The sequence below is a fragment of the Populus nigra genome, chromosome 4 (assembly GCF_951802175.1).
Source record: "Populus nigra chromosome 4, ddPopNigr1.1, whole genome shotgun sequence".
Taxonomy (NCBI): Eukaryota; Viridiplantae; Streptophyta; class Magnoliopsida; order Malpighiales; family Salicaceae; genus Populus; species Populus nigra.
In genome coordinates this window covers 832,023-856,796 of record NC_084855.1, presented here as the reverse complement: position 1 = coordinate 856,796, position 24,774 = coordinate 832,023, and the positions used below count along the sequence as shown (strand labels likewise).

General features: G+C 35.7%; 3 protein-coding genes and 1 long non-coding RNA gene across 4 annotated transcripts; 2 read left to right on the top strand and 2 right to left on the bottom strand.

The window, feature by feature from the left end:
* Window positions 1-6,022: 6,022 nt before the first annotated feature.
* Window positions 6,023-7,426, top strand: LOC133690824 (uncharacterized). The gene is made up of 2 exons (XR_009841510.1): window positions 6,023-6,736; window positions 6,846-7,426. It is a non-coding gene; the product is annotated as an uncharacterized LOC133690824 (long non-coding RNA).
* A 1,555-nt stretch (window positions 7,427-8,981) lies between these two features.
* On the bottom strand, window positions 8,982-12,203 carry LOC133690823 (rop guanine nucleotide exchange factor 1-like). The gene is made up of 5 exons (XM_062111089.1): window positions 11,690-12,203; window positions 11,370-11,486; window positions 10,743-11,281; window positions 9,731-10,084; window positions 8,982-9,602 (listed from the first exon to the last, which is right to left on the bottom strand). Exons 1-5 carry the CDS (start codon window positions 11,985-11,987, stop codon window positions 9,252-9,254), a joined length of 1,659 nt encoding a protein of 552 aa, XP_061967073.1. The 5' UTR covers window positions 11,988-12,203; the 3' UTR covers window positions 8,982-9,251.
* A 1,913-nt stretch (window positions 12,204-14,116) lies between these two features.
* LOC133690537 (uncharacterized) lies at window positions 14,117-17,730 on the bottom strand. Its single transcript, XM_062110763.1, has 12 exons — window positions 17,572-17,730; window positions 17,173-17,392; window positions 16,884-17,084; window positions 16,723-16,793; window positions 16,399-16,561; window positions 15,704-16,297; window positions 15,208-15,588; window positions 15,048-15,123; window positions 14,915-14,978; window positions 14,641-14,776; window positions 14,363-14,476; window positions 14,117-14,281 (listed from the first exon to the last, which is right to left on the bottom strand). The coding sequence occupies exons 1-12, from the start codon at window positions 17,679-17,681 to the stop codon at window positions 14,216-14,218; spliced, it is 2,196 nt and encodes a 731-aa protein (XP_061966747.1). The 5' UTR covers window positions 17,682-17,730; the 3' UTR covers window positions 14,117-14,215.
* Window positions 17,731-19,857: 2,127 nt separating this feature from the next.
* LOC133692384 (uncharacterized) lies at window positions 19,858-24,393 on the top strand. Its single transcript, XM_062113279.1, has 12 exons — window positions 19,858-20,062; window positions 20,155-20,374; window positions 20,464-20,670; window positions 20,767-20,837; window positions 21,151-21,313; window positions 21,453-22,046; window positions 22,357-22,737; window positions 22,830-22,905; window positions 22,983-23,046; window positions 23,589-23,724; window positions 23,843-23,956; window positions 24,031-24,393. Exons 1-12 carry the CDS (start codon window positions 19,953-19,955, stop codon window positions 24,094-24,096), a joined length of 2,202 nt encoding a protein of 733 aa, XP_061969263.1. The 5' UTR covers window positions 19,858-19,952; the 3' UTR covers window positions 24,097-24,393.
* The last annotated feature ends 381 nt before the right edge of the window (window positions 24,394-24,774 follow it).

Genomic DNA, 24,774 nt, shown 5'->3' with positions numbered 1-24,774 from the left:
TAGTAACCTGGGGTATTGGACATCTCCCACCCCAAAAAAAAGTCACCCCCACAGTCGCACCGATCTTATGTGATCTCTGAAAAGGAACAAAAGTCATACAGATTAAGGATAAAAGTCGACACTCGAAGTTGCAGAGAGCAGGGAACAAAGCTCATGAACTTTTACCGAAGGTTGGACTTGGCCACTAAACTAAAGAAGGAAAAAGAAACTTCTGTTTCCCACGTCTAATTTTGGATATCATATATGCCGCGGCCGGTTTTTAACTCCTACACCATGAATTTTCATGAAATCATGCCTAATTTCTTCAATGTCTTTTAATTTTAGCATGGATAAGTTTCTTTATACTTAAAGGGGTCCAAATTTTTTTATCTAATTTTAACATTTAAAAAACAAAAAAGAACTTGGAAGTGATAATTTAGATGTCATTGAGCGAGTACAATATAACAGCTATGAATTCTAAATATATTATTCTATTTTATTTTTTAATTAAATTTAATTAATAGCACAAAATAACATGAAAATAAACTTGAAGTACAAAAAATTTTCAAGTGTTAAAAATAATACAAAAACTAATCTTAAGATGTCATTTAAGCTTAAATTTTGACAGTAACTAAACCCATAGCCCAACATATACAGAGTCATGCATTGAATGCCTTTGATCTCCTCCCCTCTTCTGATTAGCCCCATTCTGTGACCCCCTTTCTTTCAGAATCAATATTCTATCCTTGGAATAAAGCAAGTTCATGTCATTTGTTCTATCACCAACTCGGTGTACAGATTGATATGATTTATGGGTCCATTTTCTCTTATAACACTAGATGACAATTTGTTAGGTGTTTGTTGTTGACCGCCTTGTTCCCGTCAGTCAGGGAAATTTCCATTTAAATTCTTGCCAGGCTTAATCTTGGAAAGATCCCCTTTACTTCAAGGTCTATAACAGGGAATGCTTTTATCTCCAAGCTTTTGAAATGGGCTATCAAACATTGAACAAGACGAGCATTTACCAGTCGGTGACTGCTGTTTTTCCACGACTCATTAACTTGGGGAGCGTAAAAGACGACTCCGCCATGTACCATGGGTGAAAAAATTACCCGCAAGTGAAAGTGAATGCTCATGCTATGCCTGTCTCACTGTTGAGTGTTAGTGTGTGTTTAGACATGTACCCTTTATTTCTTCTTCTTCTTCTTCTTCTTCTTCTTCTTTTTATAGAAATCGTTAATTTTCAGTTTTTTCTTGAATCCCGATTTAGCCTGTGATCGATCTTATTGTTAGCTTTTTGCGTTTCAAATCATGGGAAATGTCTATTACGAGAAACTCAAGCTTCCTAGCCTAGGATCCAAACTCGAGAATTAGCTCAGTTTTCATTTGTTCCTTGAATTCCTTAACCTATGATCCATCTAATTGTCAGATTTTTTCGATTCAAACTAAAAGAAATACATTATGTGAGAAACTCAAGTCTCCAGTGATTGATCAAAAAGATAAATATGAAAAGAGATCAAATTGAGTTTTAATACATGTTTATTTTATATAGATAAACAAGAGATATATTAATAAGAATTTTATCTTATGGTAAAAAAATTTCAAAACAACTATATTTTTGAGTTTAATAATAATGCCAGAAATTTTTTTGAAACCTAAACTTTTTTTTTACTTCAAAAATTTATTTGGTCGCCCACAATATATAGCACAAACATACAAATTAGCACATGTCTAAATGAAAAACAAATATCTAGAAAATAGATTGAAAAATGACCTAAAATTTAAAATATAGAGATAAACTATAATAATTAAACGAGCAGAAATACAAGCACAAGCTGGAATAGCTCCCCCTGTATATTTTCTTTAACAACATAAATATGGTCTGATTAATTCCAAAAGAGAGTTAAGGCATCATCGTTTTGTATGAAAGTTTTTGAATGACTTAAATATGTACATACAACATCATAGGAAATTGAATCTACCGACTTCTAACCCTTTCATCGTTGGATCAAGCAGAAGATCATGGCTTGTCAACGAACATTTATGTCTTCCTTTTGAGAGTTGTTTGTCAATGGACCTCAGCTTACTTACCAACGGTCAAAATATTTAAAGCATAGCTAGCTAGGTGATTAACATTTATTCTGGGTGGCAGGGTTACTATTCTTAAATTTGGACCGTCCCAATGATTCAATCATGGCCCTGACATTAACTCAGTAGGACAACTGGTATGTAGTATCCTGTACCTCAAATAAGAGAGGTTAGATGGGAACAAAGTCAATGTCATCAGCCTGTAACTTCGACGTAGGGATCCTGCTCCATCATCTTCTGCGATGCATTTTTCAAACTTTTGAATTGTAAGAATTAATTGCTATGGTTGGGGTAGATTCGGAGCAATAAATAGTGAATAGTGGGCAGTGTGGGAGTATGTTGTCGCAATAAATTCTCACACACATGTGATGATTATCTGTGAGAGTTTGCTGATGTAAATTAAGGTTAATGGGTTGCTGGTGAAAGAAACCTTGCTTAGTATTTAACTATGATCAGAAGCCACCATTCGGCACAAAAACAGCCACAGGTTTTAGGTGCAAGGGCTGTGGGAGTGATGAGTGCGACGTATCGATCGACAGAAGGGAAGATTTTCATCTCCCTCTCCTGAGTGGCATTGCATTTATCTTTAACTCTTGTCATTTTCTATCGTTTGTAAATCTCCTTTACCTCCTTGGGGTACTGGTTGAGGTGACAGGTGAATTTATCCTGCTGTTGTTACTTGGATTCAAATTAGTGGAAGAAATTAACTGTGAGGATATACAGGAATAAGGGATATGGATTTTGGATGATGAGTTACGGATCTGACTAGATAAAAAAAAAAAAACTTGGTCTCGATGCATAAAAGTTATAAGAAAATAAATAAAAATCGAATTTTTAGTGTAATTACTCGGAAACTAGAATTGAAACGGTTGATTTTTTTTATAAAATAATCTGATTAGTGCTTGAGATATTATTATAGGATACAAGATAAGAAAATAATCATGATTTATAGAGCTCGAATGAAATAGTTCAAACCTAAAACTAGAAAAATAGCAGACAAACTTTTGAGTGAAAAAGTAGTGACTAATAATATATAAAAAATTGAAATGGTTCGATATATGGAGAAAGGACTGTAAAAGAGAAAAGTAGTGTAAGTAATGCTATAATTACAGAAGATTGACCTATGTTTACCTTTAATCGAGTTCTTAACTTGCCTTATAATAGGTCAAAAGGGTGTGTTTGAATTTTGAAGAAAATCATTTCTTGTGCAGGAGCGGAATGTTACCTAGGATTCCTCACTGATAATTAATTACATTAGTGCTGTAATAGTAGGTCCCAATCCATGGATGTGGAGGTAGGTTGGCCAATGGCTCTCTGGTCTTTACAAGAAGGTCCATCACTCTTCTTGGTGGATCACTTGTATCTTTCTTCAAGACAATAACATCCACGATACCATAGTTATTATACATTATTTGGATCAATCTCGAGCTGGATGAATTAATTTCTAAAAAAAAAATCAGAATGATGTTATTTTAATAAAAAAACAATAAATTTCTTAAAATATCAAACTATTTACGAGTCAATTCAACTTTTTTACTGTATTGTGTTAGGTTAACCTTTCTTATTCATTGTAAAATATGGTGCGAGTCAAGTCCTAGATCCAATAATGTTTAGTAACTAGACCAAATAGAAAACATTTTTGACTTCTTTTGAATTGGTTTTTGACTCAAAAAAGCATTAAATTTTGTTTGGTTTAGAAATAAATATTTCAAAATCACAAAGAAAATCATGGAGTTTTTTTTTTTCCAGTGATTGATGAGTATTATTAATGACAGATAGTCACTTAGTGGGTGGTTAAGAAAGAACAACAAAAGAGAATCATCTAGGTGGTGGTTTAGTGGTAAGAGTTTGGGATCAAGAGGTTTGCTTTCTCTGTGATCTCAGGTTCGAATTCTATGGTTGTTCATATGATGGCCACTGAAGGTTTACATGGTCGTTAGCTTCAGGGCCCGTGGAATTAGTCGAGGTACGCGCAAGCTGGTCCGGACACCCACGTTAAACTAAAAAACAAGAACAACAATGGGAGTTCAAAGTAAAATAATAGCTAGCTTCCGAGAAGGAAAGGTAGAAAATTACAACAGTTATTCATCTATCTAAACAGTTTAGCGACCATTATCTTAGTTGAACCATTTGTGAATTTCGTCTACACTTCCTAGCAGATCGTTGCCCGTGTACCCATAATTTCCTTCCCACCTCTTTAACCAAGTTAACAGTTGGTGAGGAGCTAAAGAAAAGCATGATTTCTAGTCCAAGTAATTGAGTATGTAAATACATTTTTATAAGAATACTTGTATCCCACAGGATCTTACATGAATAATTGAGTATGTAAATTAATAACCATTATTTGTACTTAGAATTTAATCATGAGAAATATAGCTCAATTGGTAGGACTTTACATCTGTTTTTTAAAAATTACTAGTTTGAGTCTCACAAATCTCAGAATTACTGAAGGTTTATATGATTATTAATTTCAAGATTTATAAAATTAGTTGATATATATACAAACTGATTTGAACACCCATGTTAATAATAAAAAAAATTAAACGCTATCTCTCGACTTCATTATGCATATAAGTCGAGTCAAGGAATTTTTCCCATTTCCACCCAGACATAATTAACACTTGATGTTTAAGAGACTAGGGTTAAGTATAGCAATTAGTCAGGCACCAAAGTCACATTACTACTCGATGATCCAACAAGAAGAACATAATCTCACACGTCATTGCAACCTAAAATTCTAATTGCTGACTCAAATCACCACATAAATCATCTTGTAAAAAAAAGCACGATGTGCAGGTGCCGTTAATTTGCATTTGCCAAGGGACTGTGCCACAGTACTGATCACTTTTGTCCCACAAGTCACTGAGATGATCGTTCTCACTTATTAGCTCATTTCGAGTTTGTTTTTATCTGCATTTCAACCTGTATGGTGTGTTTGGTATAAAAATTAATAATTTTTTTTTAATGTTTGATGATGATTTAGATTTGGTGATTTTAAAAAAATTATTTTAAAATAAAAAATACTTTAAAAAAATATATTTCATCACAATAACAAATGTTTGTTTAGTGTTTTAAAATAAAAAAAAACGATAAAAACATGTTGAGTTTAAGAGATAAAAATTAAAATATAAAATAAATAATTTTCAAGATTGTCATTTTAAAATAGAAGTTACAAGACAATACGCTCCTTTTTCCAATTTATTTATTTGTGGAGACAGTAATTAAACACTTATTTTTCATCATAGTGTATACTTGTTAATAAAATATATGTTGCTTTTTCAAAAAAAAAATTTAATTAAAAATATATTAAAATAATACCGTTTTAAATATTTTTTTATATAGTACATCAAAATTATTAAAAAAACATTAATTTAATATTTTCTTAAACTTAACCGCATTTAACAATTAAACATGTGGAATCTTAATATCTTAAGAGAAAATGCAACAATCCTGTTGCCAAGTACCATTTATATGGTTTGTCAGGCAATAAAAACCCCTCTAGGCTCTAGAAATCTAACGGCTCTTGATAATTCTCTGTGCCCTATAATAACCAGAACCCAATGGGTGGTGATCTCAACGGTTATGATGAACGATGACAAATGGACCCTAGAAACCATACTTTTCTAACATGCCTCACAAGAATGGGGCGGTAGCATCTAAGTAAAGTTGAAGTTAAAACCAGAGAGAGACCACTCTCTCAAAAACAAAGAAAAGCTGCTTTTTAAACTGAAACTGATCTTGCTAGCTCTTGTTTTGTCATTATTTGAGGTCATCCCTCGTCACCAAACCAGAGACCACCTTCCCTCCAACTTACTTTTCCTTCCTGCGATGTGTTTGGGAGTGTTTTTTTTTTAATTGTTTTTAGTTTGAGAAAATATTAAATTAGTATTTTTTTAATAATTTTAATACATTAATACTTTTTTTTTAAAAAAAATATGCACACTTATCCATTAGCCAAAGACCGAACTCCCTTCTTTCTTCAGTTTCTGGGGGGGGTGCGTGTGCTCGGCGTCAGAAACGAGGGTAAGAGGTGAGGGAACGAAAGAAAAGAACTGAAGGTAAGGAAGGAATAACTATGATGATTCTTTGATCCTTCTATATATACATATGCCTTGCAGCCCTATAATTCATAGCACAGAGAGAGTATGGAGTGAACCATCTTATCTGATTATTATTACTATAGATATTATTTGCATCTCTTGTCTTGTTGAGTGTTAAATCACCTCTTCTTCTCCCCCTACTGCCCTTTTCAATTAATTACACCCATAACCACCCACCTCTCCCTCCCTTTCTCTCTCTTATTTACTGTGCTATGCCTTCCTTTCATCTTAAATAGAACCCATCAGCTCCTCCTGCCCCCATGTGTAGTCTCCAAAGATTGTTGCTGCTCCCTATCTGTCTATCTGTCTGTCTTCTTCGTATGTGTTTGTGCCTTCCAGTGGTGAATACTAGGACTGCTAGCTAGCTTTCATGTGGGTTTAGCAAAGGGTTTCTTACAGAGTTTATTGGCATTCTGTCCACCTCCCATCTGTAGAAACTACAAGTTGTTCTACTTTCTGGAGGTGGGCATACTGCCAACTGAGCTCTGTTGGTCTCTCTTTGTAAAACCCTCGTGATTAGTCTCTCATCATCTTTTCGCTCAATCTCTTGCAAGAAAAGAGGAACAAAGGTAAAGAATCTGCATGCGCTATGATTATCTCTAGCATCTTCTTCTCTCCCTTCTATTTTTTTGGGAAGCTTCTCTTGTCTTTCTGATTATAATGATCATGCACTGGCAGCTTCTGGTCCTTACTCGGTGTCTATGTGATGACTCCAACCTTACTATCTATTTTTCACCAAGAAAACAGAAAATAGAAGAGAATCACTTCGACCTGCTTTCATCGTCGGTGCTTTGCCATGGTTCAGTTTTCTGCAGAAAACTAGAGGTGTTGAGAGACATCATTCACAAAATTCTGATTTCCATTTAGGAGATCTTAGCATATGTGACTTCTTCATGGGTTTCTGGGTTATATTTACGAGTAAATTTCATAATCTAACAGCGCATAGAGCATTTGCTTTCTTCATCTCATCATCTAGGGTTTTATTTCTCTCTTATTTTCCCTTTGAATCTAACTCACCCAGGGTTCGAGATTACTGTTCAAGATTCAAAAGTATGAAGGTTTGGCGATGCATCTTGCATGGAATTAAAATGAGGGATCAAGTGATCATACCGATTGTTCACCAGGGCTAGTTCAACTTCACGACAGGATCCATTGAAGGTCCTAATGTGGTTCAAAACCTTTTTGTAACCATCTCCTTTCAGCTTTATTATGTACATGATTAATCATGTTGAGTATCTTGTTGGAGATTTCTTTGTTCATGGCTTCATGCACGACTACCACACACTCTTTTTTCGTGTCAATGTCAGATATTCATTAATATTTAATTTGGCAGGGCATGTCTTTCATTAGGGCATACCAAATACTCCATTTCTAGGGTATACTCTCGAGCCCGTATGCTAGGGCTCATGATAGAAAAACTGACACTCTTTTTGTTGATGTAAAAGCAAAGTTCCTCCACACACTGAAGTGAGGCGTGATTGTCACCTCCAATAATTTGTGTATTTGAGATTGGCCATCAGGCGCCTGGAAATGTTTCGATGGAAAATTTTGTAGGGGGGTTACGTGACCCGGTGGCTCCACTCAAAAGTTTCACTTTCATGTGTGAAAGTCAAGCTTTTGGGCTTTTAAACTCATCCTGCTCATAGAGTTTTGTCTTGTGATTTTGATTCTTCTGCCCCTCTGGGGTCAAATGTGTTTTGAATATGGTCATGGCACGATTCTCAACAAAATGGTAAAATGAGAGCTGAGATGGTGATAATAATTATTCATTCCTTTGGGGACACCATAAAATGGTCGAGCAATGGCTGCAATGCCTTCTTTCAGTTCACAAAAACAGGAGGGGGTCAGGGATCATCTGCATTTGGCAAGCTGAAGAAGTTATCTATTACAATGCAATTCGAGATTTACTATATTTGTGAATCAAACGCTTCATTATGTACCCTATTTTATCCAAGAACAGAGGACAGATTTGATTTCAAAACAACTGTAAAGTAATTCCGTGATTGATGAGCCAACAGAGAGGGGAATTTTAAGTAGCTGTAGAAATTCATCCATGACCTCCAAATCGCGGATAAAAAAAATGAAGGTGGTGAACAAACAGGATGGAGAAGAACAGGGGTAAAATTGAAAACAAAACTGAAACTGGACAAGGTAACTAAATAATTTTACGTTGAAGGGGTAAATTGACGTATCCTAAACTTTAGGGAGGTGTTTTGTAGTTTACCAAATCCAACCATTCCCGGTTTCGTCCCTGACACCTCCCGCTTAACCGCATTCTCGGTTTCCCAATTTTGTCACGAATTGTAGCAATTAGCAAGTTAATGCAGCCTTGTCTTGGGAAATGCAAGAGACAATTCTACATGCTGCCAGCAGTCAAGAGTTCCTTGTGCCTTGTTTTAGTAATGGCAATTTTCTAGCTCAAAGCTTGAGATGGGCAAATTTGTGGTAATGTCTGAAACATCAACCAACAGATATGCCCTTGATTCCATACAAGTCATTGAGAAAAAAACTTTTAAATATTCCCAGGGTATTGGAACACCAACCCCAAGAGATAGGCAGAAGGTCGCAGGCCGATCTGCCGTTATATCTAACTCCCTAGATTACTTTCTAATTCTTTAGCCCAAGGCCCACTTAGAGCTTCAATCCATGGACTCGATTTCTTGCACGGAAACATTTCTTTAGCGTTCTGGATAACCTGAAATAGAAGGTCCTCTTTGAACCCAAACATGGGTTTCTTACAAGCTCAGATAGGCCACCCTGTTACCTTGAAAGTTTGAGGAAGCCCAAAATCCCATATGCAGTGCAGTCTAGTCCTGGATAAAAAGACACTCAAAAGTCTAGCTATTCAACCTCCAAAACCCGTAAGGAAACCAACAAATGAAACCAGAGCTCGGTTTGCATCCATAATTAGCTATGCCTATGCTGTATCTCTGAAGAAGGAAATATACATATTGTTGACAAATCACAAATCTGTGCCACTGCCTTCACTACCTACGACCAGCTTTCAGCTGCACTTTGTGGATCAAGCTATCTAAACTAGATTCATAATTAGCAGTGCAGGATTCTCATATTCTTTCCTCCACATCAAAATGTTAGTTTTTCTAGCGTCTGATCTAGCGAGTCCCTTAAATTGCTCTTCTTCAAGGAATGGTGTTTCCTTCCATTAGGAATCCTAATTACTTCACCGGAGGAGCCAGCAGTTGGCATTGAAGACGAGGAACTGTGTAGAAATGAAACATGGCTAGATGATATCGACTTTTGTTTAGATGGTCTACTACTAAACTTTCCCTGAACACAAGGAGATACTGACTCTGCGGTTGCACGTTGCTTGGTAGCATCATCCACATATAGAAGATCATCAATTCTTGCCATTATGTTGAAGGCCAAGCTTTCCATCACCCTAGAATAGCTCTCAATAATAGCATACCCTACATCCTGTAGTAGAGAAACAATTTATTTCACTCATGTTCGTACAAATAGTTGTGCGATGAAAATGGAAACGAACCATTGACAAACAGGAGCAAAAGGGCTACAATGCATTGATAATAATGTGCAGGCAATACCTTGTTATATTGGATCTTGTTTGCGTCCAAAGCCGTCTGTGGGAGGCCAGGAAAACGTAGCCTTAAGTTATGTATGAGAATTTCAGCTCGTTTTGCTAGAAGTTTCCTTTTTTGTGTTTCACCAACAAAGCCTTTCACCTTGCCGCCCCATGATGACCTCCCATCCCTTGCACGACCCAAGTACCTATTCAGGAATTTTTCACTCCAGAAATGTGAGGCAGCTTCTATCCGGTTCGCTATTTCCAAAGTGGTGTATTCTGATGACACATCCAAGTAATCTAGAAGGTAATCTGGGGAAAAGTGTTTGGCAGTTATGTAGCGATACATCATTCTTCCCAAGCAAGCTTTTCCACTCTGTAAAAACAGAAAAGGCCACGAAAACCAAAATTAACATCATTTTAGTGTTTAAAAATATGGATGTGGTTGTTTTTAAAGTATTTTTTATTTAGAAATATATTAAAATAATATATTTTTTATTTTTTAAAAATTATATGTATTAAAATATCTAAAACCATGAAAAAAAAATTTTTAAAAAAAATTAATTTTTTTTAAAATACTTTTGAAATGTAAAAATAAAAATAAAGAACATTGCACAAGCAACAGCATTCTGCCTTTTGTGGAAGCTAATCTATTTGCAATTCCAATTGATGGTTCAGAGAAGAAGATGAAGCATATGTCATTCATATAACAACAATGCCAGCTTGCAAATTAAAGAAAGATGATGCCCAGAGGATGAAAAACAAAATGAAGGAATGGCATTACCCTCTCCTCTTTAAATGATATGGGCACATCAGCAATATTTTTCACATATGGAACAGCATATAAACCAGATACAAAGCCTCAGACCAAATTGTTCAGCAGGCGGGAAAGGAAATTATTCGGCATGGATGGGGTGGCAACTAAAGATCCAGAAGTAAAACTAATACAATAACTTTGACCATGCAGTATCCGTTCACATGCACAACTGATTCATCCAGCACAAATGGAATTCAATAGAGCAGGGTTCCTATACCTTGGGCAAGTTCTCAAAATAAGAATCAGGAATTTCCATCTCAGCTAACACGCCACTGTTAATTGCCATGGCAGCCTTAAGGATCTGGCTTGTGCATTCCCTACACTGCTGCAGCCTCTTTGTCAACTCTTCCGACAAACCATTCGGTGGAACTTTAGGAAAAGGAAGCCACCATTTTCCTTCCTGTCTGATTGGTGGTCTTCTCAAAGAGGAAGGCAAGGGAAACTCCTCAATAACATCATCACCAGCAACTACAATCCCACGATCAACATAGTAAAATTCAGTTTCAGAAAACAAGTCCAGAATGCTAATCAGCATAGCATCAAGCTTCTTTAGTGCTGGAAGGTTCACGTATAAATCCGAACGTGGCTGAGCCACCATAACCTCATAAGTCCCTCCACCAGGAAATTCTTGCATTGACGGAACAAGCTCTACTATGGAATCACTTACGCATAAAAGCCATTCCATCTCTCTTTGCCACATTGCCTTTTTCTGCGGCGCTAATGGCTCTAATTTCCATAGCTCCCCAAACACAGACGCTGTCAAATATGTTATATACCTCTAATTAATTACAACAAATGTAAAAAATAAAAATAAAAAATGAAATTCTACCCTTCTTTCACTAACCAGAAAGATTCGTGATGGCATTGGAGATGGCGGCTGCGGTGCAAGTTCCCTGTCCTCCACCTGACATGTCTTCTCCAAGCAGCAGCTTCGCAAAACGCTCCCTCATCAGTTCGATTTCTGCAATAGCAAAAAAATAAAATAAAATCAAACTTCCGCTCTCTGCTGATAGTAACGGATCGGTCAAACTAAAATTAGCAAGCTGCATCCAGCAATACCGTTACGGTAAAAAAGTCTCACCAAAAAAACCGTTAAAAAATCTCAAAAATAGGTAAAAATAACAGAAAATTCTAAATGTAAGCAGGAAGGACTAATGGACTAACCGGACAAGTCACTCTCCGGTTTCTCTTCCTTCTCCTCCGGAATAGCAACGTATCTTCCACCAGAAACCGGGAGCATCACCGGAAGAGGCGCAGAATACGCGGAATTGCCGGCGAAATCAGGAGTCGAAGAAGTGAAAGAAGTGGAAGCGCCACCTTGGACATCGTAACGGCGGCATGAGAAGCTACTACTAGAAGTATCACTCTCCGATCCGCTAACATCCGCACTTGAACAGTAACTGTCGAGCTCGAACCTCTCGCTAACTTGATCTATCCAATCCTCTGATGAAACATCCCCCATTGATCAGGATCAGAGAGATTACTAGAACAGCAAATCAGGACCGTACATTTCCTCCGGTGAGATAAGATAACTGGACTAGATTGAGGAAAATAAAAGTGAGAAGAGACTGAAGAAGTGAAAAGCAAGTAAAGGTTTGAAGTCATGGCCAAGGCTTTGCTCTTTCTCTCTCTGCTTATTGCCGTTGCCTTTGCTCACAGAGTCCCCACCAAAAAGGACAGAGGCGGTTTTCTCTTTCAATTATTATGGCGCGTGGAATATAATATAATATAATATAATGAGTTAGTTACAACTTAGTCCCTGGATTTAGCATCACAACATATGTAGTCCTTATGATTTTCGAAACTATGTATTCGATTCTTATTTTGAAAATATATTTATAAATTAATCAGTTTTGTACATCGTGTGCGTTTCATTTTTTTTTAATAAATAGAAAAAATAGATAGAAATATTAGGAAGAAAAAAAAAATAATGAATTATAAAATTTACAACAAAGTTTTGTGTTATTGATTTAGAAGCAGAGTAGATGAATGGAGATTTTGGGAAAAATAATTAATGAGGTTTTTAAAAGTATTTAAGAAATATTATATATATATATTAAAAAAATATTTTATTAATTTTAATATTATAGGGATAATTACTTTATTTTGATAAACTATAAGAGCTAAATTATAATTTGATGGGTAATTGGGCCACCTTGAATTTATTTAGGCGAGGACTTTAGGTCCAGCTATTGATGATGGTATTATTTTTTCACCTACTGAAATAATTATTTTATTATTTTTGGTCTGGTATTCATTACATTAAATGTGTTAGTATTATGGTGGAAAGGGTGTGAAATGATTATGGTTTCATTCATTACGCTGTAAATGTTAGTATTGCCTGATGGTTATGGTTTTACTCTTCACATTAAATGTTAGCACGCCAAGATTTATTATTCGAACTTTTTTTTTGGGTTAGATGGCTATTTTTTATTAATTTTATTTTAAATTATATTTTATTGATATTTTAAAATTGTTTTGATAAATATATGAAAATAAATTTTAAAAAATAAAAAATATATTATTTTAATATATTTTTAATTGAAATACAATATTTATTACCATTCCAAACACCCCAGTAATGATGACAAACTAGCGAGGTTGGCAAAAAAGAAATTTATATATTTTTTTATTATATATTAATGGGTATATTGAGACCATTTTAAATATTAATTAAGATTAATTTTTTGTTTTTTTAATGATTTTAAAGATACGAATCTCGAGTAAACATGTAGGACCAGGCGGGGTTTAATATCAGTGCTCACAAGTCATTATATCAAACACGCCGACCACCAAAACCTTGAAATCCTGAGCTTTGTGATGCACAAGTAAACTGTCAAACTAATCCTCAAAGAAAAGAATTCGCATGGAACGATTTCGCCACAAGATCATCCGAGCTTTGCTGGTTCCTGGATGGGCAATCTAATGTCGGTTCATAAGCAATCCTCTGAAACAGCTTTCAATCGCACAGAGCTTTAGCAATCTGTGGCGACGAAACAGGGATGCTGGCAATGGCAATGATAAAAAAGCAAAATCGGTGGGTGCAGTCTGTCTGGGGTTTCAATAAGCCTTCTCTGGCTCATAACGTCCAAGTAAATAAATCTTAACACAGCAAAACCAACCAAAGTAAAATAAAAATAGGAAAGCCATTAGATTTGCAAGTGCATGCAGGCTTTGCCTTAGCTTGATCAGGAGACATGCCGACCTGTAAGCATAGCATGCTACTGATGGCAGCCATTAATAAATTTGATTTACAGTAATGATGTCAACAAATCCTCAATCCCAACTATGATTACAAGACATCTTCTGTGTTCTTCTATATAGCTGTAATAATGTACGGTTGTGACCAAATTTTGCAATTTGGACAAAATTATTTGCTATTTGTCCAACGGGATCGTCGAAGGTAGTTTAATGTTTTCCATCTTTCAATTTTTTTTTTTTTTTTACGATGACAATTTAAGGCGAAATTAAAATATAGCTATGTTTTTTTTAATGTATATACATACTTCAACAAGTATATATTATCATTTTATTTTATATTGAATAGTAAATAATAGTTGAATAATATGTATTCATACAAAACTCGATCAATAAAATATAAATATTAAATTTTTTTATTAGATGGATTATGATTACAATACTACACACAGAGAAACCTGATTATTGAATATCCATTTTTATCCCTACATCCTACTGATTCCAAGAAGCGCCCACCATCTTTGCCATGAAGCTATACCTATCAGCTGCTTGATCAATCTGCGGAACAAGAGCCGAAAGTCAGCAATTTGTGATAAGGAGGTGATGTAATTAGGGCCTCAAATTTAATGTAACAAGTACCAATTTTTGAGTTGGCCGTCCAGCTCCATGTCCAGCTTTACAATCAATGCGGCCGATTATTGGATTGGTCTGGGGGCTATTCTTCAAGCTCGTGCACAAAATATGTTGCATGGTCTGGGGGAACAAGATGGACACATTTTGAGAGAAGGAGCACAAACAATGTAATAACCTTTTCGGCTAACTAAATTATTGACTGAACAGAATATCCTGATGCCTTTACAAAACCGAATTAATAATGCAAGAGCCAACTCAAAGAACGATCGGTATTGAGGACTTACAGCCAATAACTTCAGTGAGTGTAACGGCACAACTCGGTCGTCATGATCAGCAGTCAGTAGCATCGTTGATGGGTACTGAGAGTGTTGTTCAGGATGTTGCTCCCATGGTCTGCGGACATTATGCAATGGCGAGTACCTGAGAAAGGAAAACATGAAGGTTAAACAACAAAAGCAGTGTCCAAATGTCATCAGATCACTACTCCAGACTAGGAACAGGGGCGTTGGCATTGGCATAAGAAGGTTCCGCTAGATTCTGATACTAAATTCAACTCACTTGATTAGCCAACCGAACTCTTCCTTCTTGTCTGAGCAGCCGAAGTCAGAAGTCCAAGCATGACCTATAGAAAAAAATTAGTAAAAACCGAGACGAAAAATGATCATTGTTAGAGCCCAAGGATGTCAGCTACCTATGGTAAACTTGTGGAATCGCAGCATGTCCATAACACCAACATGAGCCAGAGCACAACCAAAAAGATCAGGTCGCTGCCACAGACAATGTAATAGCACAATGAATACAGCTATAATAAATGGCGACGTTACAATCAGGCAAAGTGATCAACTTCCTACCTGATTTATGCAAGCACCGATAAGAAGCCCGCCGTTGCTTCCACCTTCAATACACAACTTCTTTGGTTGGGTGTAACCAGCAGTTACAAGATACTCAGAAGCACAAATGAAGTCATCAAAGCAATTCTGCTTTCTGGCAAGTGAGCCTGCTTTATGCCATTCCTCACCATATTCTCCGCCGCCACGAATGTTTGCAATGCAGAAGACAGCACCTAAATGCCTAGTCAGTACAGTACGACTGACACTAAACGATGGTGTAAGACTAATGTTAAATCCACCATAGGCATATAGCAAACATGGGTGCGATCCATCCAACTTTATATTCTTCTTGGCCACAATAAACATTGGTATCTCGGTACCATCCTTGCTAGGCACAAAAGCCTGGAATCAAAGAACCCAGTCGAGATTATTCCTAAAGAAATACTTTAAATTGATCTGGTGGTGATATCTGAACACTATTTAATGGTAGGAAAATGCAAACAGAAAACATAGTCACCTGATTCACTTGGAACTCTGTGCGATCGAATCCAGGCACAGTAATTTCACGAAATATCTTCATATCAGGAACCCCAGTGTCTAAATTGCATTGATATATTATACCAGGGGTGAGAAAGCTAGTGAACCCTATAAACACTGTACTATCCTTGCGCCGAGCAGAAATCCCTGTAACCGAACCAATGTCAATAGGTAGTTGATGGAGCAGAGATCCTGTATTCAAATCCCATATCTGTAATACATACTTCACATCTCTCAAGTAACTAACAATCATTTTATCACCATTAACAGCACATGCTGATTCGAGGACATCTTTTCTAGATTCTGGAACAACATCAATCCAACTACCTGGCTCCTTCAAATCAACCCGGACTACTTTATATTTGGGGGCATCTTTATTAGTCAAGAAAGTAAATACAGTGTCGTCATTTGCAATGTGTTGATACTGGGCATCAAAGTTATCAATAAGTTTAATAAATGGGAGCAGGCTTTTTCCTCCCTTGAAACCTTCAAGGCCATCAGAAAATGCAGACATATCACAGTAGTATACTTTGTTGACTGGATCACAATTCTCCGTAATATATAGGAGAAGATACTGCAGAACAACACATGAGTGCTTTCTTCATTCTTCTCAATCGACAAAAATAAAGCAAATAACCAAGAAAACAAGTACATATATGAACATTCACAATATACCTTTCCATCATCTGTCACACCAGCTCCAAACATGTATTTAGGGTTTTCAGAATCTCTCCAGCATAGTATATCTTCAGATTGATCCGTACCCACAAAGTGATGGTATAGCTCATGATAAAGATTCGCATTAGTCTCTGTCCCAGCGTCCAAGTTTTCTCCCTCTCTGCATGATAAACTCAATTCCATCACTCAAGAAGTAACAAGATTCAACACAATCACCAATTCAAAATCATTCAATCCATTTACTCAAAATCATTCAATAGGATAGGTGGATTCCTTCTTAAAATTCCTAGAAAGTAAATGACACGCACACTGAATACATACTTGGGAGCCGGGTATCGGCTATAGAAAAACCCCTTGCTGTCATGTGTCCAACCAATACTGGTGAACTTAACCTGCACCATCGAATAACGTTAAAAACAATCTCATAGCCACCAGCACAAACCAAAGCCAAAATATATCTTAAGATTGAAACAAAGTCTCACCCAATTTACAGTATCAGCCTCAACTATCTTATCCTCAACATGCATAACTTTAATTGTAATCCAATCACTCCCACTTGTACTAAGTCCATAGGCCAAGTACTTAGCATCCTCACTGATCGAAAGGGTATTCAACGACACTGTCCCATCCTCACTAAATCCATTAGGATCAAGCAAAACCTCTGGCTCTCCCTCTAAACAATCCTGTAACCAATCAGGACAAAAACATCAGCACCAATCTTTAAAAAACAAAAACAGTGCCATAAAAAAATGGAACTCTAGCTCGTAAAACCTGCACATAGAGGACGTCTTGAGCCTGAAGCCCAGTATTATGAAAGTAAAAATACTTGTTCCCTCGCTTAAACGGCACATAATATCGTGGGTGATCAAATAACTTAGTGATTTTTTCATGAAGTTTTTGTCTTGTATCGCATGTCTTTAATACTGATTCTGTCAATGTAACTTGCTCCTGTACAAACTCTTTTACTTCCTCTGCATCAGGATCCTCAAGCCTGCCAAGCCAAAAAACACTAAACATACATTAACATTTCGAACATTCAATTCTTTTTACTCTTCTCGGGCAAGCTTTTGCACCGAGACTAAGTGAAGCTCTTGAGTCCGGCCAAACGCAGGTCTTCCCGTTGAAGTGGGTTAAATATTTAGGCAATGAGAATGGCCTTAAGTTAATTACCATCTATAAGGATCTGCGATTTTTACACCATGGTAATCATCAATTACAGAGTCGTCTCGGCGAGCGGTTGGATACTGTAATGGTAGGTTAAGAGCTGAGAGGGAACCCATTGGTCTTGTTCTTGACGAGGAGAGACTTCGGAGTTGAAGAGGTTTACTTCGAGAGGTTGGTGTCGAGGTACTTGAAGTGAAGAATGAGAGAGGGGTTCCTTTTATTAGGGAGCAGTGTGGGGGCGATGAGTGAGACTTGCGTGGCGATGGAATGAGAACATGGTTACGCCATTCTTCTTTCTTTTTCTTTTTTTTTTTAGTTTAAGTTGGTATTTAAATTAGCTTACACAAATTCTAAAATTAATAACCATAGTTTGAATTAATAATATAATTATTATATAAGTAATTATAAAATTCAAACCCAAAACTAAATTTTTTTTTTTAATCTTCAATTTTTATTACTGAATCATCAGTTCCGCATTCTTTCGTTGCCGTTTGGTTTGAAAAGGCTGGGCGCTTCGGGGATTTTGTGGAGCTCGGTCTATTCAGTCGACATTTCTGCTCTATTATGTTGCCATGTTTTTTCGAGAAAAAAAAAATCTAGGGAAAAGTTACTTTCTCCCTTTATAGACGGGACGGGACCGCTTCTTATTTTCAGGAAAAAATTAAATTAATATTGCATCTGAAAAACAATCAATTTAGGAGCATCGGTGTTAAACGGTATTAAGGCAAGACCCGGGTATCAATTAGGAGGGTTGACTCCTTTTTTTTAAAAAAAAAAAATTACTCAAACGAAATCATATAAGATTTTTTTTATGAGTTAATCGATAGTTTTTGCAGGTTATGTTTGGATTAACTAATTTTTTCTTTTCATTATTTCTTGAACTCGAACAAGTTTAAGTTTTAAATCAAATAAATTTCGGATTAATTTATTGTCTAATCCAAAAGCTTTAAAACTATGTTTAGAAGTGTTATATGATTTTATTAAGAAATCACATATTTATTTTAAAAGACTATAAAAATAAATTAAAAATTTATTCAATTGTTGATAAATTACTAAACTGATTGTCATTATTTTTAACGTGATTAGAACTATTGTCATTAACATGTTATAATACATTCATATACATGACAATTATATGTTAGTCAGGTTTAAAATCATTAAAATACTACCAATTAAATATTTATCTTGTTCCAGATAAAAAAAAACAACATCAATGAATTAATTAAGACAAATTAAGTCAAACTACTATTTTACAAAAAAAAAAAAAATGTTCATGTATTTCCTCGTAGTTTATATATTTTCTAACTCAATCGTATTAAATTAACTAACAAGAAGACTAATATAGAATATTTCGTTTTTCTCATAAGTCGGTGCTGCTTTATAATTTCATTTTATTAAAAATCAAAAGAAAAAAAAAGATTTGCTTTTTATAACAGTGTAATTTTATAATCTTTAATTTTTCATATTGTCCTCGAATTTTAGTGTGCTATACTATATTCTTGTTTGTTTTTATACGTTTTTAAAATAATTTTTTTTATTTTAAATTAATATTTTTTTAGTATTTTCAAATCATTTTAATATACTGATATTAAAAATAATTTTTTAAAAATAAAAAATATATTATTTGAAAGTATTTTTGAATAAAAAACACTTTAAAAACCAATCGTAACCACACTTTCAAATAATTCCGCAAGAACACAGAGGACTCAAACTCAACATTCTATGCACAAAACGACATTGTTGAATCCCATAATCTAAAACCTTGTAACTAATCAACTGCATGTTTGGTTACCGGATTTTATTATTTCCAATATCTCATGTGTTTGTGAACTTTGACATGAAGAAATTAAGAAGTATCATATGACGCTTTCCACCCACAAAAAGCACTTCTCCTACATTCTTTAATGTCACTTTATAATCGAGAGCAATACTATACTCCAAGGAGTACAATTGTTCGATTTGATTTAGGATTTGACTCCCAAATCATTGCGTCAATCTTATGTCCATTCAATTCTTATCTTATTTTTTTTAATGATAGACTAAAATAGCTTTATTTTAGTTTTTTTAATATTTAAAAATTACTACTGTTAAATCAATAAAGTCTTAAAGAGGTTAATTAGTGTCCATTTTTAATATTTAATATTAGCTTGAGTTATGTATATGCTACAAAAATAGAAAGTGCAGTAATGAGTTTTTTTAAAAAATAATTTTTAAAACAATGCTAAAGAGGAGCTAAGTCTCGTATCATTGGATTGACTCGTACAGCCGGTCCGGGTTCATAGACACGTTAAAAACACCCCTCCCCTCCTATTCTTTACTCTACTTTAGCAAACAACAACCGCGAAAAACAAACCTCTCCAGTACCGAAGTATTTCCTCGTCAAGACCATGGCTACGATCTCAGCACTCGACAAGCCTTTACAGTATCCAATCGTTCGCCGAGACGACACTGTAATTGACGATTACCATGGTGTAAAAATCGCAGATCCTTATCGATGGTAATTAAACTCTTGCCGAAAATTCAAATCCATTATGAGCAAAAAGCAAAGCTGAACGCATGAGAAATTAATTGGTGTATTTGGCTTGGCAGGCTTGAAGATCCTGATGCAGAGGAGGTAAAAGAGTTTGTTCAGGAGCAAGTAAAATTGACAGAATCAGTGTTAAAGGCATGCGATACGAGAGAAAAACTTCGTGAAACAATCACCAAGTTATTCGATCACCCGCGATATGATGCGCCGTCTAAGCGAGGGAACAAGTATTTTTACTTTCACAATACTGGGCTTCAGGCTCAAGACGTCCTCTATGTGCAGGTTTTACGAGCTAGAGTTCGATATTTTTTTTATGATTTTTTAATTTTTTTGGGAAATTATTGGTGCTGATGTTCTGGGGTTGGTTACAGGATAGTTTAGAGGGAGAGGCAGAGGTTTTGCTGGATCCAAATGAGCTAAGTGAGGATGGGACGGTGTCATTGAATAGCTATACGCTTTCGGTTAGCGAGGATGCTAAGTACTTGGCTTATGGGATTAGTAAGAGCGGGAGTGATTGGGTTACGATTAAAGTTATGCGCATCGAGGATAAGATAGTTGAGGCTGATACTTTAAATTGGGTGAGAATTTGTTTCATTTCTGAGATCAATTTTGATTTTGGTTGTGTTGGTTGTTGCTATGAGCTTTTTGTTTTTTTATGATATTTGATGATGCAGGTTAAGTTTACCAGTATTAAGTGGACTCATGATAGCAAAGGGTTCTTCTATGGCCGTTATCCGACTCCCAAGTATGTAATCATTTTGTATGGCCTTGACATTTCAAGTAAAATGCTGCTTGACTGTAACAAGTTGGGGGGTAAATGTCAGGAGAATGTTGCTGGTTTAGACATGAAAGTCTCAAGTTATACTCGGGGAACTCTAATTGATTAGAAAGAGTGTTCGGGTTGTATTCTAGTTATGCATTCGGTTATCTGGGTGTAATGTGAGATGCATGAAGGATGAATCCGTCAAATCGTTTTGAATTAGGAATTGTTTGAGCAATATTAGTAGATGATGTCTTACGTTATATATTGACTGAATAAAATTGAATTTATTATGCAGAGAGGGAGAAAACTTAGATGCTGGGACAGAGACTAATTCTAATCTTTATCATGAGCTATACTATCATTTCTTGGGAAAGAATCAATCCGAAGATATACTATGCTGGAGAGATCCTGAAAACCCCAAATATGTGTTTGGAGCTGATGTGACAGATGATGGAAAAGTATATTGTGAATGTTTATATATGTATTTGTTTTCTGAATAACTTTATTTTTTTCTTTTATGGCACATGAATAGAATGTGGAATGCATTTCTGTTTGAAGTTCTTTCAAGTTGACATCATTTTATATGTTATTCTGCAGTATCTTCTCTTATATATTGGTGAGGGCTGCGATCCTGTCAACAAAGTATACCACTGTGATATGTCTGCATTTTCTGATGGCCTTGAAGGTTTCAAGGGAGGAAAAAGCCTGCTCCCATTTACTAAGCTTATTGATAACTTTGATGCACGGTATCATGAGATTGCAAATGATGGCACATCGTTTACTTTTTTGACTAATAAAGATGCCCCTAAATATAAAATAGTCCGGGTAGATTTGAAGGAGCCTAGTAGCTGGATAGATGTTATCCCAGAATCTGAAAAGGATGTCCTGGAATCAGCATATGCTGTTGATGGTGATAAAATGATTGTCAGTTACTTGAGTGATGTGAAGCATGTTCTACAAATAAGGGATTTGAAAACAGGATCTCTACTGCATCAATTACCGATTGACATTGGTTCAGTTACTGGGATATCTGCACATCGAAAGGATAGTACAGTATTTATTGAGTTTACCAGTTTTCTCACCCCCCGTATAATATATCAATGCAATTTAGACACTGGTGTTCCAGATTTGAAGATATTTCGTGAAATTAGTGTGCCAGGATTTGATCGTACAGAGTTCCATGTGGATCAGGTGAGTATTTGCTGCTTACATTTTTGTAGCATTAAGTAGTGTTTTGAGTAGATCGATTCAAGTTTAAATTGCAAAATGATCTCTAGGAATGATCTTTTTTCTCTTTTACTAGTGTCCCCAGGGCGGGATATTTAATTGATGCTTTTTCTATACTGTTCTATTTAGTTGATGCTCTCTCTCTCATTTCCTTTTTCTGGTGGAACTTAAGTGATATCTTTTTCCTCAAAATTAAATTTAACATATTCATCATCTGCCCTCTCCTTGTAATGTTTGTCTTTGGTTCCTATTTGACTGGTTTCTTTGATACCAGCTTTTTGTGACTAGCAAGGATGATACCAAGATACCAACGTTTATTGTTGCCAAGAAGAATATAAAGTTGGATGGGTCGCACCCATGTTTGTTATATGGGTATGGGGGATTTAATGTTAGTATTACACCATCATTTCGTGTCAGTCGTATGGTACTGACCAGGCATTTAGGTGCTGTTTTCTGCATTGCAAACATTCGTGGTGGTGGAGAATATGGTGAGGAATGGCATAAAGCAGGCTCACTTGCCAGAAAGCAGAATTGCTTTGATGACTTCATTTCTGTTTCTGAATATCTTGTATCTGCTGGCTATACCCAACCAAAGAAGTTGTGCATCGAAGGAGGCAGCAATGGTGGGCTTCTTGTTGGGGCTTGCATAAATCAGGTGGAAAGCTGATTCATTTGTTTGATTGGGTTTTTTGTTTTCATCTTCTAATATAGTTGTATTAAGTGTGTTTATTAAATTGTGTGTGGCAGCGACCTGATCTGTTTGGTTGTGCTCTGGCTCATGTTGGTGTTATGGACATGCTGCGATTTCACAAGTTCACTATAGGTAGCTGATTTCCTATGGCACTAATAAGTAATAACCATCATTTTTATATTGATTTTTTGCTGAAATTTGTTCTTTAGGTCATGCATGGACTTCTGACTATGGCTGTTCAGACAAGAAGGAAGAGTTTGGTTGGCTAATCAAGTGAGTTGAATTTAGTATAAGAATCTAGTGACATCTTTTTATTCTAAAAGCCTTGTTAACAGTTTGGTTCAAAAGTCTGGGTCCGACACTGCAAGGTTGGATCCATAACAATTGTCTGGCATTTAAAAACCATCAATTGCAGCACAAAATAGATCTTCTTGCTTGGCCATTAATTTAAACTATATCTTAGCAAATTTGATTCCCAACTTCTTTAAAGTGCATTGCCAAGATGTTGATGATTGCCGACGTTCTTACTACCATCTCTATGAACTGCTAGCCTTTAATCTCATTCATTAAGCAACTCCGACAATAGTAATTTGAGAATATGGTTTTTGAGCTCATAAGCCTTCTTCTTTAGATGTCATGAGCTTCTTCTCGAGTTGAAATTGCATTATAGCATCTTAGAGTTTGTTGGTTGTCACTGAACATTTTTTTGGGTAAGTTATCTACTTGGCATCATCAGTATTCTTTAGTCTTGCAGTGAAAAGTCTCAGATGACATCCGGACACCATTTTGTTGACTTTAATGTTTTCCTTTCTCAGGTACTCGCCGCTGCATAATGTTCGCAGACCATGGGAACAACATCCTGAACAACCTTCACAGTACCCACCTACCATGATATTGACTGCTGATCATGATGATCGAGTTGTGCCATTACACTCTCTGAAGCTGTTGGCTGTGAGTTCTCAAATAGTAACTTTTCATTAAGTTAGGGTTGCCGTATATCTTATCAACTTGGTTGCATCTGCTTTCACTTTACTCCCCTTCTGAAAATTCGTCCAACTTTTTTCTTCAGACCATGCAATATATTTTGTGCACGAGCTTGGAGAATAGTCCTCAGACAAATCCGATAATTGGTCGCATTGAGTGTAAGGCTGGACATGGAGCTGGACGCCCAACTCAAAAAATGGTAATTATTGCATTAAATTTTGTGTCCTATAACTCCCCCTTACCAGTTATTAACATTCAGCTCTCGCTCCACAGATTGATGAAGCTGCTGATAGGTATAGCTTCATGGCAAGGATGCTGGGCGCTTCTTGGAATGAGTAAGATCAGACTTGAAAATACATTCAACAGATAGAAAATATCTGCTGGAATTGGATGACCTTGTTTCCCATTGTTTGAGTTTCTTTTCCCAAATTGAATTTGACCACAGTTGATTGTGTCTATAATCTGCAAAGCTGAAAATAGGCAATTCAAAACCTCTAAATATAGACAAGAATCTTATTGAGCCAAAAAACAGCTCATCTTCATGTCGGTGACATGAGTCCGTTTGGTATTGTTGTTGCTATTGTGGTTGTGGTTGTGGTTTTAAATAAACAGTTTTAGAAAAAGTGTTTTTTGTAAGGTTTGTTGTTAATTTTGAAGTGTTTGGTTAAAACTGCGGTTGAAATTATGATTGAAAAAAAAACAGTTTGTTGTGTTTGGTTAATATGCTTTTTGTATAAGGTTTGGTTAATATATATATTGGCAAAATATTGTTGTTTTATAATTATGATTACATTACAAAATGAATAATTCTTGTACATTAATAAAAGTTTTTCATTGTCCCATCAAACTATTTGCAATTCTATCTCATATAAAATCCATACATGAAGGCTATTGTGATCCTTGATTAGCTGAGTGAGGTAAAATATTAGGTAAAAAATCATCTAGAATGAAATTAGAATTACGATTATACTCCGAAAAAATCTCATTATCTTGCTTATTCAAACCTAAAGCACAATT